The sequence below is a fragment of the Daphnia pulicaria genome, chromosome 6, assembly GCF_021234035.1.
Source record: "Daphnia pulicaria isolate SC F1-1A chromosome 6, SC_F0-13Bv2, whole genome shotgun sequence".
Classification (NCBI taxonomy): domain Eukaryota; kingdom Metazoa; phylum Arthropoda; class Branchiopoda; order Diplostraca; family Daphniidae; genus Daphnia; species Daphnia pulicaria.
Genome location: NC_060918.1, coordinates 21,841,985 through 21,855,941, shown reverse-complemented (window position 1 = coordinate 21,855,941; position 13,957 = coordinate 21,841,985). Strand labels below are relative to the sequence as shown.

The 13,957-nt window shown below is 37.3% G+C and overlaps 2 protein-coding genes and 1 long non-coding RNA gene across 5 annotated transcripts; 1 reads left to right on the top strand and 2 right to left on the bottom strand.

Moving 5' to 3' along the window:
* The first annotated feature begins 4 nt into the window (after window positions 1-4).
* Window positions 5-4,066, top strand: LOC124342566 (CCAAT/enhancer-binding protein zeta-like). The gene is made up of 9 exons (XM_046795563.1): window positions 5-163; window positions 231-840; window positions 899-1,650; window positions 1,721-1,932; window positions 2,005-2,611; window positions 2,669-2,823; window positions 2,889-3,011; window positions 3,078-3,496; window positions 3,560-4,066. Exons 1-9 carry the CDS (start codon window positions 89-91, stop codon window positions 4,006-4,008), a joined length of 3,402 nt encoding a protein of 1,133 aa, XP_046651519.1. The 5' UTR covers window positions 5-88; the 3' UTR covers window positions 4,009-4,066.
* Window positions 4,067-8,079: 4,013 nt separating this feature from the next.
* Window positions 8,080-13,138, bottom strand: LOC124342932. The gene is made up of 5 exons (XR_006918993.1): window positions 13,055-13,138; window positions 9,519-9,628; window positions 9,349-9,437; window positions 8,801-9,268; window positions 8,080-8,727 (listed from the first exon to the last, which is right to left on the bottom strand). It is a non-coding gene; the product is annotated as an uncharacterized LOC124342932 (long non-coding RNA).
* On the bottom strand, window positions 10,630-12,344 carry LOC124342764 (histone-lysine N-methyltransferase, H3 lysine-79 specific-like). Of its 3 annotated transcripts, none has more exons than XM_046795908.1 (7): window positions 12,178-12,344; window positions 11,908-12,097; window positions 11,645-11,808; window positions 11,466-11,582; window positions 11,208-11,435; window positions 10,989-11,136; window positions 10,630-10,918 (listed from the first exon to the last, which is right to left on the bottom strand). In XM_046795908.1, the coding sequence occupies exons 2-7, from the start codon at window positions 12,095-12,097 to the stop codon at window positions 10,776-10,778; spliced, it is 990 nt and encodes a 329-aa protein (XP_046651864.1). In that variant the 5' UTR covers window positions 12,178-12,344; the 3' UTR covers window positions 10,630-10,775. The 3 variants fall into 3 exon arrangements, with proteins under 3 accessions (XP_046651864.1, XP_046651865.1, XP_046651863.1); XM_046795909.1 differs by having other exon boundaries at window positions 11,208-11,582; window positions 11,908-12,029; window positions 12,063-12,097; window positions 12,178-12,340; XM_046795907.1 differs by having other exon boundaries at window positions 11,208-11,582; window positions 12,178-12,336.
* Window positions 13,139-13,957: the final 819 nt, after the last annotated feature.

The window sequence follows — 13,957 nt, the reverse complement described above, 5'->3', positions numbered from 1 at the left end:
ACAACGCATAAGAGCAGAGTGCAGACGACAGTTGGGTTAGTTTATACGTAGATTTTGACACACGTGTTCAATCAAATTTCGACACAAAATGAAAAAACGACAAGTAAAAGCTCCAGTTATCGAGGGAGAAGAAAAAATTTTGGGTGACAATGATACAGAAGAGGTAATTAATCATATTGATGTGATGTTTTAAATCATAAATATTTAATTGGTTGTTTATTTTTATACAGATTCAAGATTTCATCAAACAGTTGGGATTGGACAGCATCAACCCTGATACATTTGAAGTACCAGAGAAAACAAAAGAAAAAAGGACAAAAGTGAAAAAATCTGCATCAAACCTGAAGGCAACAATCCCGTCAAGTCAATATGAAGCAGGTGTTTCAGATGAAAAACCTGTCAAGGGCAAATATTCTGACTTCAAGCAAAACAAGTTCCAGAATAAATACAGTGCACCTCAAGAAGCACCTAACAATAGCAATGCTTTTAGCAAACCAACACAAAACAAAAAAATAATCTTCGATGATTCATATGTAGCCAAAAACCCTGCTAAAGAAATCGTCAAAATAGCCCCTCCTGCTCCTATAATCCACAAGAATCAAAATAAGAAAATTGTGTTTGATGAAGATTACATCTCTAAACCTTCTACAGACACTGTTCAAGAAAGCTATTCATCAAGTGATGATGCTTGGTATCATTTGCTCATTAAACCAGACATTCCTTGGTACCAGCAGGACAAACCATTGAAATCCAACAGGGAAGCTACACCTGAAGAAGTAAGAAAGTGCGAAGAAGAGGGCAAGAAGTATTTGGAAGAAGATGCAATCAATTATCAGAAAGGTACTAGAAAACCAAATTATAGTATTTTCATTTTACTAAAAAATGTTATTTTTAATAGTTCGGGCAGTAGGATCTGACAAGTCAGAAACTAAGTGGATTCAAACAGTGTTAAAGTCAGGAGCCTTTGCAGACAAGATTGCAGCTCATTCTTTATTACTTCAAGAATCTCCAGTCCATAATTTACCTTCACTGAAGTTTCTCATTTCCCTTCTTGACGTCAAGGGAAGAAGGGAATGCATGTCTTCGTTAGATGCCTTACTCCGTCTTTTCACTGAAGGAAGAATACTCAACCCGAATGCCAAACTATCTTTGATGAACAAGAAACCCATTGGCGCTCTTACGACTGTCACTCCGCGTGAACGCAAAGAGCTATTGGCTTTGTGGTCATTTGAGTATCAACTGAAAGACTTTTATAATCAGTTTCTCGTTGCTTTGGATGGATTATTGAAAGATGCTGTCGACACGACCCGTCGTAAAGGCATTTCAGCCATTGCTACCCTTCTTTCCTACAGCCCTGAACAAGAGCAAGGTCTTTTATCACGACTTGTAAACAAAGTTGGTGATCCCACCAGAGCAGTAGCTACGTCTACTGTCGGGCAAATGGAACGCTTACTTCAGAAGCATCCCCAGATGAAATTGGTCGTAGTGGCTGAAGTTGAACGTCTTCTCTATCGGTCTAATATTAACACCAAAGCACAGTACTATGCCCTGTGCTTCCTTTCGCAGATACTTTTGGACTCTGATGATGTTCCTCTGGCAACTAAACTTATCATCATTTACGTATCTTTCTTCAAGGCTTGCGTGAAAAATGTATACACCATTTGTAATTCTTTAACTATTTGAAGCATTTGCCTAAAGTTTTTTTTTTTTTTTTATCTAGGGTGAAGTCGACTCTAAGTTAATGAACGCTCTGTTAACTGGACTGAAAAGAGCCTATCCATATTCAAAAACTGTTGCGATTACTGGAGGTCCCCTTGACGGACATGTGGACACACTCTTCAAGATCGTGCATATGGTTAAATTTTCATTGGCTACACAAGTCCTTTGCATTCTCGACCAGATTGTTGAAATCGACAAAAACAATTCAGACAGGTAGATGACTCACTCCCTACAGTTTTAGTTAATCGATTCTAATTTTTTATTTGTCGACATACCGTTTTGCAGATTTTATTCAGTTTTATTCAGAAAACTTTTTGATCCTGAAGTTGGACATTCGACAAAGCAGTCAATGTTCCTAAATTTGTTGTATCGTGTTTTGAAGAGAGACGAATCATTGCCTCGCTTGCGAACATTTGTCAAGCGTATTCTGCAAGTTTGCCTTTGTTGTCCGCCTCAACTAGGTTGCGCTCTCCTCTATCTCGTGTCTGAGCTCATCAAGTTCCGCCCAGAGTTACAAAATTTCCCAAAAGAAATCACAACTAAGGAGTATGTTGGGGAAGATGACGATGACGAAGAAGAGCATTACAAAGACGTTGACGACGAAGACGAGCATTACAAAGACGCTGACGAAGAAGAAGAACATAACAAAGACGCTGATGAAGAAGAAGAAGAAGAAGAAGAAGGAGGAAGTGTTAAAGAGGATGAAACAGACACTAATCAAGAAGTGGAAAAGAAGAAAACGTCAACTTGGGTTCATCGAAAAATTTCGCATTCAAAATCGAACTCGAAATCAGGGTACGATCCCCTTGCACGCAACCCATTGTTTGCTCGAGCTGAACAGTCGGGTGGAATGTGGGAACTTCATTTGTTGACCAGCCATTTTCATCCTTCAGTAAGTTTAACTATTCATTCAACTTTTATGGTAAGCTAACTTTTTTTCTGTTGTTAGGTTTCCCTTTTTGCCAAGACGATTGTAGATGGAGTTCCCATTGATTATACTGGCGATCCGTTACAGGACTTTACGTTGCCTCGATTCTTGGATCGTTTTGTCTTCAGAAATCCTAAACTTGTTACAGCTGCTCAGGCCAAACTGCCTGCCCAACGGTATATCACTCATCTTACCCATGTTTAGTTATCTCGTTATTAATAATTGTTATTTTATTCAAAAGTCGAGTGCTGGGCAAAAGAAGTGTATACTTGCCACGGGGTGTCAGGGCCATGGCTGTCGACAGCAAAGAATTTGCGAAACAGCCCAAAAATTGTATTCCTGCCGATGAAATGTTTCTCTATCAGTAAGTGTTTGTTTATTTACATTTAGAAGCGAATTTTATTTAATTTCTTGTGTTAAATTCTTTAAGGTACTTTAAACAACGCATCACCAAGGCTCCTCGAATTCAAAAGAACAGCGACGACGATGATAGCGATCATGAAAGTGTTGCCAGCGAAGAATTTGAACAATATCTGGCAGAAAATACTGATTTTGCTTCTGACATGAAACCCAAGACTAAAACGGACAAGAAGAAGAAGAAGAGCGACGCCGACGGCGAGGATGAAGATGACGAAGAAGGTGAAGGAGGTGCGGAAGAAGATTTGGAAGATGCCGAAGTCGACTCGGACGAAGATTTTGATAACGACGAGGAGTTCCAAGATGCTTTCAAAGATTTCGATGATATGATCGATAATAGTGACGAAGATGTGGACCCAGAAGATGAAGACTTTGGAGACGATGACATGGAAGAAGGTGGTTTCCGTGAAGAAGATGTAGCATTTTCTGATGGTGAGTTGTTATTTTTTAAATTGTTATTGCACTTAAGTTAATGCAAATATAATTTATTTTTAGAAGAAGATGAGGATGATGAAGATGATGACGATGAAGAAGAGCTCGCAGCTCCAGTTCCATCCAAGTCGAAATCCAAGAAAAGGTTGGCTGACGACGATATTGACGATTTAGACTTTGCGTTTGATGCCAAACCGAGTAGTAGCAAAAAGAAACGAGGTCGCGATTTGTTTAATGCCAACGGCAACGACTTTGTTGCCGCCGAAGACTTTGCTGCCATTCTTGAAGCCAACGCCGGCACGGGACTTAATACAGCAGGAACAACAGAGGCTATGGCTAATAAAGACAAAGCGTCGGTAAAACAACTTCAATGGGAAATGTCGCGAGATCGATGGATGAGGGATCTTAATCGACCCAAAAAAGGTGGCAAGAAAATTGGCAACAAAAATAAAAAAGGTAAATCGGGTCCTGCTTTCAGAAAGAACCGAGGGAAACCTGGTAAACAACGATAACTTGTTGACATAGACTGAACTGCTCTGCTACAATACAATGATAATCGTTAAACATTTACTGTCTTAGTTTTTATTGACTAATTTGAATTCATGCAGTTTCTTTAATTCTTTCTTTTATTTCATGTTATTAAGTGAAGGTAAGCTAAATTCATTTTTGAACTATATTAAGTTTTGCTTTCGTAAAAGAATAGTGTGTATAGTTACCGCTAGATGCCATTGACGTCCATTTGTTTTGTATTCTGCTAAGAAACTGAGTGTTACTTAGATTCCTGACGGTTTGCAACTGAAAAGTGAAAACAACTGTTTTGAATTCTATAATTTCAAGTTTTGTATGAAAATTGACATTTATAAGTTTTTAGGAACAAACTTCATTTTTCATAGTTGTGATTGTGAAAGCCCGATCCGATTACATCGTTGAAGAATATTTCCCAGTAAATCAGTAATCCCAACTTTTGATACCAAACGTCAATTTTGTATTCCGAAAGTTCTAGATGTATGCTACAGCTAAGCATAACATTACAATTGATGCTTGTGATACAGTGATGATCAGTGAAATTCTGTGGCTGCAGACTCCTGCAGTTTCTCAATCTCAAATAGGAAGCAAACAAAAAACTTCGAAGAAAAAATAGAGGAAAAGGTGTGCAACTAATTTGGGTTCCTGCCGAAGCACAATTGAAAGTATTTTTTCTACAGCTATGTTAGCAATGAAATCAACAACCACAAAGAGGTTTGAATTATTCCTAGCTAATATATTGAGCATGTTATCAAATATGTAACTGTTTAAGTTGTGTGTGTTGAGTGTTGACATAGAATTTAGATAACTCTTCTTATCTTAATAGCATTTAAATGTGCGCTATCCCAGCGCACCCGAGTCCCTTTCTAAAGCTTAGAGCAAGGTCAACCAACCACTTATCCTACAATTCATGTATAATGTTGTATACCTGCATAGTATGTATAAACTCCTATAAATGCAGAGAAAATCAATCTGACTTTGCGCTATCATTCTTCACTTCGTCAGCCAACTTATATGTTAATGCATAGGTGCGATGCAGTCTGCCGTTGCGCTTTCTTGGGTGTAGTAATGGGCCTCTTGGAAGTAAGGTAATAAAGGATCTCCCGGAGAAAGCACTGTTAAAACATTTCACGACTTTTTCGTGGTTGTAGTTCCCAAAAATAAATAAATTTATCAATCCACGCAAATGCCTCTGTAAACAAACAACAAACCATAAACGACTTCTTGAGCACTTGCGACATTCCGCAGAATGGCGGACAATACCTAACGAGTAACGACAGCTATTTATTGCCCGGTTTGAGCATTTATATTCACTGATAGGTGGCACAAGTAGACAACGAATTCATAAAAAAATTTAGCGATCAATCATTAAAAGTTTCTTTAATTTTTGCGATCAAAAAAGCGATTAAGAAAAAATTGTTCCCAGGGCATTTCATGGTCATAGACTCCGGAGACTGGAGTGCGATCTAGCGTCTTTTAGGCTTTAGCACTAGAGCGCACTGCATATTTTAAGAAAAGTGGAGTTCTACTGTCATGCGAATAATTTTTTGTTGGAGTTCTATTGTCGGACATTTAAAGTATCTAAAATTCAATGGAGTTCTATTGTTGATCATGAAAATAATTAAAGAATTTATTGGAGTTCTATTGTCGCGTGGTGGAGTTCTACTGTTGGGCACTGGAGTACTGTCCAGTGAGTATTGTAGCCTTGTAGGGTATTTTTAATAATATTTTAAAAAGGAGTTCTTATGTCTATGGAGTTCTACTGTCGCATACAAAGAAATGTTTTTAAATTATTTGAAATATTGGGGTTCTATTGTCGGTGGAGTTCCGACAATAGAACCCCAATACCGGTATTTTATTTAAAATACCCTACAATAGAACTCCAGTACCCGACAGTAGAACTCCACTACGCTCCAATAATTTGAGCTGTGCAACCAACTTAGGATTCAAAACTCATTACCAGATGTCGCTAGTGTCGCCCTTGTTGTTCTTGCATCGTGAAACGAGGCAAAATAGGCAAAATAATTGAATGCTAATTAATACTTATATTCCTGTGATTTCTTATACCAAATTGAACTTCGTAACTTGTGTAGGTTTATCTTGACCTAATTTCCTTATTTTTATACTTTACCAACTTATTTCTTCAAATTTTAGATGCATACTGTCAGTCATTCCAAAAAGTTGACTTAGCGCTCAGTCACTTTCCATCTTAAAGACCCATCATGTTGTCAAAAGCCTAAAACTCATGTGTGAAGCTCACATATCGTGAAATACAAATGTGCGGAGACAAGGTATTTCCCCATTACTGCTACCACACCAACCACACCACGTCAAATGCCTTACTAAATTCAGCACCATACTCATATGATAAAGGTAAGCATCAATAACTATAACCTATCACCACGCTACTGCAATACTTCATGACACTTTCTTTAGCATCAGGAAATTTACCTCAACCTGAGGAGTAAGGCTGTTGGTTGCTGTGATTTCCATTTTTGCGGTTTTTATCATTAAAACTTCAGTGTGCTTGTTAGTAAAGGTAAAGATTAAAATGCTTTATTAACTGTTATATTTTCAATTCATTAATGCAATACATTTTTTACATAGCACGTAATAGATCCTTAAGCCAATGCTGACCTTTGTCCATGAAGGAAGAGGGACATCCAGCAACGTTCTGCTCCATCCTTATCTTCCCGACGTACGCTCATCTAGCTTCACTGCTTTTGCTGCTACAACTTGTCTTACTTCACCGACGAGTTGGAACACTTCAGTGGTCGCTACCCTTTGCTGTTACACACCTACAGTTACTCACCACGGGATTATGCCCAGGTACCCGACAATTGACTTACTTTCGTAGATTATCTACTAACTAGTTGCGTTAAACTCTGTGTCTGTGTAATAATTTCTTAATCAGGCCCTTCTTGCGCGCAAACAAAGTTTTACTTGGACGTTTCTTTTTTCTAACGCTTGATGGCTTTTTGAAAATTTGCAGCTGTCAAAACAGTCAGTTTCAGTTACTTTGCACATCTTTTTAAACATTTATTGGCTGTTATTTTAATGAAATATTTAGTGATAACTAACGATAACTATTCCCCCAACAAAGCTCACTTGGTAGATTTTTAAAAATGTGTTTTTTTTCTACTTCCGGTTTTCTCATTTCTGTCAGTAGTTTAGTACATATTGATCTGACGCACAAAAGAACCACATATTCGTGATCCTCGTAAAATTTGTGGTAAAGTTCATGTTCTGTTTTTTACGTACGCGTACTTCCGGTTTCGAGAACTTTCCTGAACTATAGTTCAGGAAAATTCTCGATTTTGGCCAAATTTTGGATTTCGTTTAAATCACACCTAATCGACCCCAAATTTTATGGGGATCACGAATATGTGAATCAATTTGACGACAGCTCAATGGTTGAGGCGCTGTGGTTACTTCCGGTATACTTCCGGAATTTTTTTTAAAGACTAGCAAGTGAGCTTTGTTCTGTTTACAGTTCTCAACATTGCAAGCTTAAACAAAACTTTAAAAAATTGCATATTTAAATCTTTGAGCTAGAAAACCTGATTATTGTTCTTTCTGTATTATGTAACTTTTATTGGCATGTCAGTAAATAAGAATTGTTTTCTCTTTAATCAGGTAATGCAGAGGAAATTTCGAGAAGATGGACACCATAACGTCGCCGGTATTTTCAAAGTGTCAACGCGGATCATCATTTGTTGTTGGTAATATGTGTTCGTTTGTGTTAGTTAATCCGTTGTCTGCCACGCCTTTGTTCTCCCCTAGCTCCTTAGCACGGGCCGCGCTGTTCGGCCTCGTGGTTTCCATGCCGCGGGGTCGGAGAGTCGCCAAGCCCAAAATTTGCCGCAAGGCAAGCCTGTTAGGCAATGCACCATAGAGACTTCCCCTTTGTCGATACGGTGATGGATTCTAGAGGTTGTGCATTCCATCTTCTCCTGTCACCGTGTCAGCCCGGACTTGTCAGCAATGGCAAGTCCCACTTGGTCATGGATCCTTCAGACGTGGCGCGTAGAGTAGTAGAGAGCAACCTACGGGTTGTATGGCGTGGCAGCCAACGGGTTAACTTAGTGTACGTATAATTGTATATGTATATGTGTATGTATGTATAAAGTGGAGGAATTGTGGGTAGAGGCGGGACAATATAACACAATTCTATTCATCTTTGTTTTTGTTTGTATTTTCTATTAAATGAAGTCTGACAAATAGCATACGTTTAAATAACTTATGTTACCGTAACCTTATTTTTTTCTTCTGATAACATTAAAAAAATGACAAGTGCGTACACGGTGAGATTCCAGTTAAGAGTTAATAAAGCTTCGTACGTTGTTAAATTTAAGAGAAATTCCATCGTAACTTAATATTCCCGCGTTGAGTTTTGCAGCATACGCAGAAGTTTAATTATTATGATAAATTGTCGTACTTTTTTCAAATATCTCGTGATGTAGAAGTATTCCCTCAAACATACTACTGATTCATTGATCATAGCACTTTCCCGTTGCATGCCAGAAGATTTTCTCTCTACGTCACACACACTTTACAGTCAACATAACTATTCCAGGAATTGCTTATAAAACAGACAAAAGATCAAAGCAATTTGTTAATTCTCTTCTTGCTTCACCACTGGTATTTCACCACTCTTACCGACTCGCACCAACGTACCCATGTTTTCAGTCAGGATCTAAAACCGTCTAAAACAAATAAAATCATTATTAACACTTATACACGGTAAAAATAAAAGTTGTTAATTTAATTTACACTTACCAACAACTTTTAAATGAAACGCGAAATCGTTGGTGTCGCCAATAAATTCTGTCATTCACTCATTTGTAGGCCGTCTCTCTATAATATTGGTCTCGAACCATTTGTAATTCCATAGGATCCTTGATGATCTGATAAGTCGGCGACTTGTTGAACATCGACGGGCTCAAGGAACGGCTAGGAGCTCTTGTGGGTGGGTTGGGGGTTGCAACTGCTGTAGAAAATCGTGTAGTTCCTCGTAGACACGAGTGCCTTTCGTAGCTTTTGGACTCCTAACGGCTCACAATTGGGGCACATGTACTCGTAGATTGACTCTTGCTTCCCTTCGCAAAGCGCCGACACAGGAACCATCAAACCATTCGATCTATCTCCACGGCGATGGCAACTGATTTGCTGATGTATAACTGTGAATCACCGTACGGCTAGGCTACTAGCATTTTCACACTATATGATTCATCACACAGCATATTCCTGTAATGAAGTACAATCTTTACTTTCTTGGGTGTTCTACAAGTCTATTAATGTAATAATTCTTAAAAAATTATCCTTACATTGGCATCAAGATGACAATAATCGTGCTTTCGCTTTGCATGAAACCTGCATACTGGAAATCTGACTTGGGATGCAGTTCTCGGTCAGCCTATTGGAAACAAAAAATGATGTAGATTACAATACAATGAAGAATGAAAAAAAATAATGAAATTCACTATTAACAACTCACTAAACGCTAAACAACTTTGAGGAGTGGGATGAACGTCGATACAAAATCTTGCAAAAATCCCATATTCGGTCACTGACGTAGTCCAAAGGAGAATGGAGATTACAACTAAACTGCAAGCAATAAAAACTAATTCAATTGATAGAAAAGCTTTTCAAATTAAGGAGAATAGTTTTAACCATCACGAAAATCACGAGATAACATCGGCGTCTACCTTCCTTTCTCAGACCAGCGTGACACCCGGTGACACATTGACACTGATTTTGGCTTGAGACAATGGAAGGTACAAAAATCTCACACCAGGTGCTAAACACAGAATGATGGTCGCCCGTCCAGAGAACCGCCCATCTCTTGCAACTTTTTTTTCCCTGAGGATGTAAAAATTCGTGTCGTATTCCGTATTCGTATCGCGTCGTTTTTATGGCTAGAGACTTGTGAGACGGTCTATTAGAATTACGGAAAAAAATTATTGGCAGAACGAGAAAAAGATAACTTTTTTGAGAATTGGGTTGTTCAAAGCCGATGTAGGCTATGCCGAAAGATTCCATTAAACAATATACCTTTTTAAAGAAGGAAAGCTTTGCACTTCGGTTAACATTGAAATAAACGTTATTTTCTGTTTTAGTAAAATAGTATCAATATATTTCAATAAAACGGTATTTACGGAATGCAATAATAATTCCCAATAGAACATGAAATTAAACTTAACTTTTAGAAGCATCTAGTTATTAACTTATCAAGCAAATCAAGTTTTCGACATCCAATTGATCACAGCTCCAAATTTTCGAAATTTAGTCTTACGCGACAAAACAATACTGTAAATAAAAATGAAGCAAGAAAAAATATTTAGGCATATACCTGAATAATCTGTTGAGAATTGATTGAAAGGGAATTTAACAGTTTCATGGCCATGGCAGCGCATCTCCAATAATCCTGCTAGTTGCAAATTTTGGCTACATCCAAAAGTTTAAACAGAATAAACCAATTAATTGCAATAACACTCAAGTTCTTAATAGCAATCAATGGTTACTCTACACAAAGATTACTCAGCAAATTCACTTACTACATAAAAATGTCTGTAACATATTTATAACTTGAAAGCAATTAGAACTTTTTAAAAATGTTTGATGTATTAAGGATACCTCTTCCTTTCTGAATTCAAACTCCTTTTTGTTCGCACAGATGAACAGATGAAACAAACTTAATTATTACCGAACATATTAACAATAAAAGATTCAAGTAATAAAAAAATTTGAGGGGTCAATACATCAGATGACGATTCATACTTCTGAAAAAATTGACCCTATTACGAATAACATCAGTCATTACTTCCTTTGTAAGATTTTGAGAGGGACGAGGACGACCACATCTTTTTATTTCTTTGTATTTGCTAGAAACAATACCTGTAAAAAAAACATATAATAAAATGTTAAGTTAGATTTTGGTTTTGAAAATAATACAGGAACTTATTACTGTAGAGGGCATCAATCTGATGTGAAGTTACGGCAACAGCAAAGGAATTTGTCTTTTTCAAAAAGTAACCCTCAGGATAGGAGGCAAGAGCCAACTTTCCAATAAATTTAACACAATTATCTGGCTTTGCTAATGCCTGGAGCTGGATCTGAAATTAACAAAACACAATTATTGATATTGAAATTTATTTGATATTATTCATCCCTATCTTAAACTTACTTCTGTTAAAGGAAGTAAACCTGCCTGTCCGGTAATAACGCGGGGTTCACGGCGACTGCCGTTGTCTCGAACGGGTTCAGTTTGCTTTTTTCTGCTACTGGTTGTGTCTAGAGATATAGATGAATCATGCTTCCTCCGCTTGTCCGATTTTCTTTCATAGGACTTGTGGCTTTCACGTGAAATTCCTTTAAGATGATCTCGTTTATGTTGATCTCTCTCCCTTTCTTTTTCTTTCTGCTCTTCTCTCTGCTTTTCTCTCTCCCTTTCTCTCTCTGGAGCTTTGACTGACTTGTCTCGACGGCGGGAACTATGACTCTTTGATTCGTTTATGCGACTTTCCGACTTCCTGTCTCGTGCATAACCATCGTGCTTTACCTGTACAAAAATTGCGTTAATACTATTTTTTATGTTTGCATAGTCAAACTAAAATTACTGACTTTATCCACTGATTTTGGTGGCATACTTCCTAAAATTTTTTCTCGAATGGCTAAACATGTGTTATCTATCTCATTGACTTTTTCTTCTATGAAATCCATTCTTTCTTGCAGGATATCCATTCTTCGATTGCTTTTTACTTCCAGAGTGTCAATTCTCTTATTAACTATTACAAGAAAAAAAATGTGATTAAATTCCAGTATTAAACAGATAGCAAAAACAAAAGGGAAATTTCCTATATTTAGGAAAAGGTGACTTGATTTACCTTTGTTGTCAACATCCATTAGTTTACCATCCAATACACCAATCAGCTCATAAATTTTCTTTTTTTCTAGTTTTTCTTTGAGTTTGACTTGAGCCTCTTTCATCAATACATGAAATTCGTCAACCGTAACACAACTATCATTTTGTTGCAAATCATCATCAACATTTTCTTTGGGTTGAATCGGATCCATCTAAGAAGGATTTATTTTATTTAAACGAAAATACAATAACACTGAATATCAAAGATCACTCAACTTTATATGAGCCTCACCTTAAACACGAACTTGATCCAAATTTAGCGAATTTTAAAACGACCTACGCAGAGCTTTTCACCTTCGACCACACTGCAAGCTGCTAACTGCGACACATCACACGTCCAGAAACAACAGATCCGGAAATCGAATGACCCCTTAACTTCTCAGGCCCATAAACCTTCCATTTTTTTTAACAGAAAAAGTGTGCGAAACAGACGATAGGTGACAGCAGTAACCACAGCAATGAAGAGCATTGAAAGCCATAAGGCATAAGTTATAAGTAAAAGATGCAAAAAACTTCTGGTACTTCAATGTGAAAGCTGTCGGATTTAGACCTGCGGATTTACCTCCAACATGTTGTGGATTTGAGCATGTTGGAGGTCAAAATTTATTTGGCTGTCAACTCTCACCAAGCCCTAGAAATAAAGAAAATGTTTTTCGTGCAATTCAAGAATTACGAAAATTCTGATTGGATAATACGAACCAGACCTGTTGCTTTACTTCTAGAAAGCGAACAGCCAATAGCTTCTGTAATCTATGGATGTTCCACATGAATTTATAAGACTCTGTATCATCATCTTCGTAATCACGCGAGAGACAAAACGATAATTTCGGTTGGACCTAGACGATACCGACGTTACTGTGAAAAGTAGCATTCAATACAATGTAAAATGTCCAAAATAATGAAACTCACTATTAACAAGTCACTGAACGCTAAACAACTTTAAGGAGTGCGATGAACATCTATACAAAATCTCGCAAAAATCACATATTCGATCACTGACGTAGTCGGACTGGTCGGACGTAGTCTAAATGAGGTTAAAGATTAAAACTAAACTGCAAGCAATAAAAACTCGGTAGATAAGCTTTTCAAATCGAGGAGAATAGTTTTACCATCACAAGATAACAATGGCGTCTTCCTCTGTCTTTCTCAGACCAGCGTGACACACAGTGACACACTGACACCATGGTATAATAGGTTAGCCTATTATACCATGCTGACACTGATTTTGGCTTAAGAGTTAAGACAATTAAAGGTACAAAAATCTCCCACCAGGTGCTAAACAGTGAAGGACGGTCGCCCGTCCAGACTCCAGAGAACCGCCCATCTCTTGCAACTTTTTTTTTTCTAAGGATGTAAAAATTCGTGCCGTATTCGTATCACGTCGTTTAATGGCTTGTGAGACGGTCTATTAGAATTACGGGAAAACAAATTATTGGCAGAAGGCGAAAAGATAACGAGAATTGGGTTCAAAGCCGATGCAGGCTATGCCGAAAGATTCCATTAAACAATATACCTTTTTAATGAAGGAATGCTTTGCACTTTGGTTAGCATTGAAATATAGGTTATCTTCTCTTTTAGTAAAACAGTAAAAAAAATTCTATAAAACGGTATTTACGGAATGAAAATGAATAAATATTAACTTATCATCAAGCAAATCAAGTTTTCGACATCCAATTGATCACAGCTCCAAATTTTCGAAATTTAGTCTTACGCGACAAAACAATGCTGTAAATAAAAATGAAGCAAGAAGCCAAGAAAAAATATTTAGGCATGTAACATAAATAATCTTTTGAGAATTGATTGAAAGGTAATTTAACAGTTTGATGGCCATGGCAGCGTATCTCAATAAAATAATCCTGCTAGTTGCAAATTTAGGCTGCATCCAACAGTTTAAATAGAATAAATCGATTGATCGCAATAAAACTAAAAATTCTTAATAGCAAATAGCTACTCTACACAAGATAACTCAGTAGATTCACTTACCGTATAAAATGTCTGTAACATATTAACCT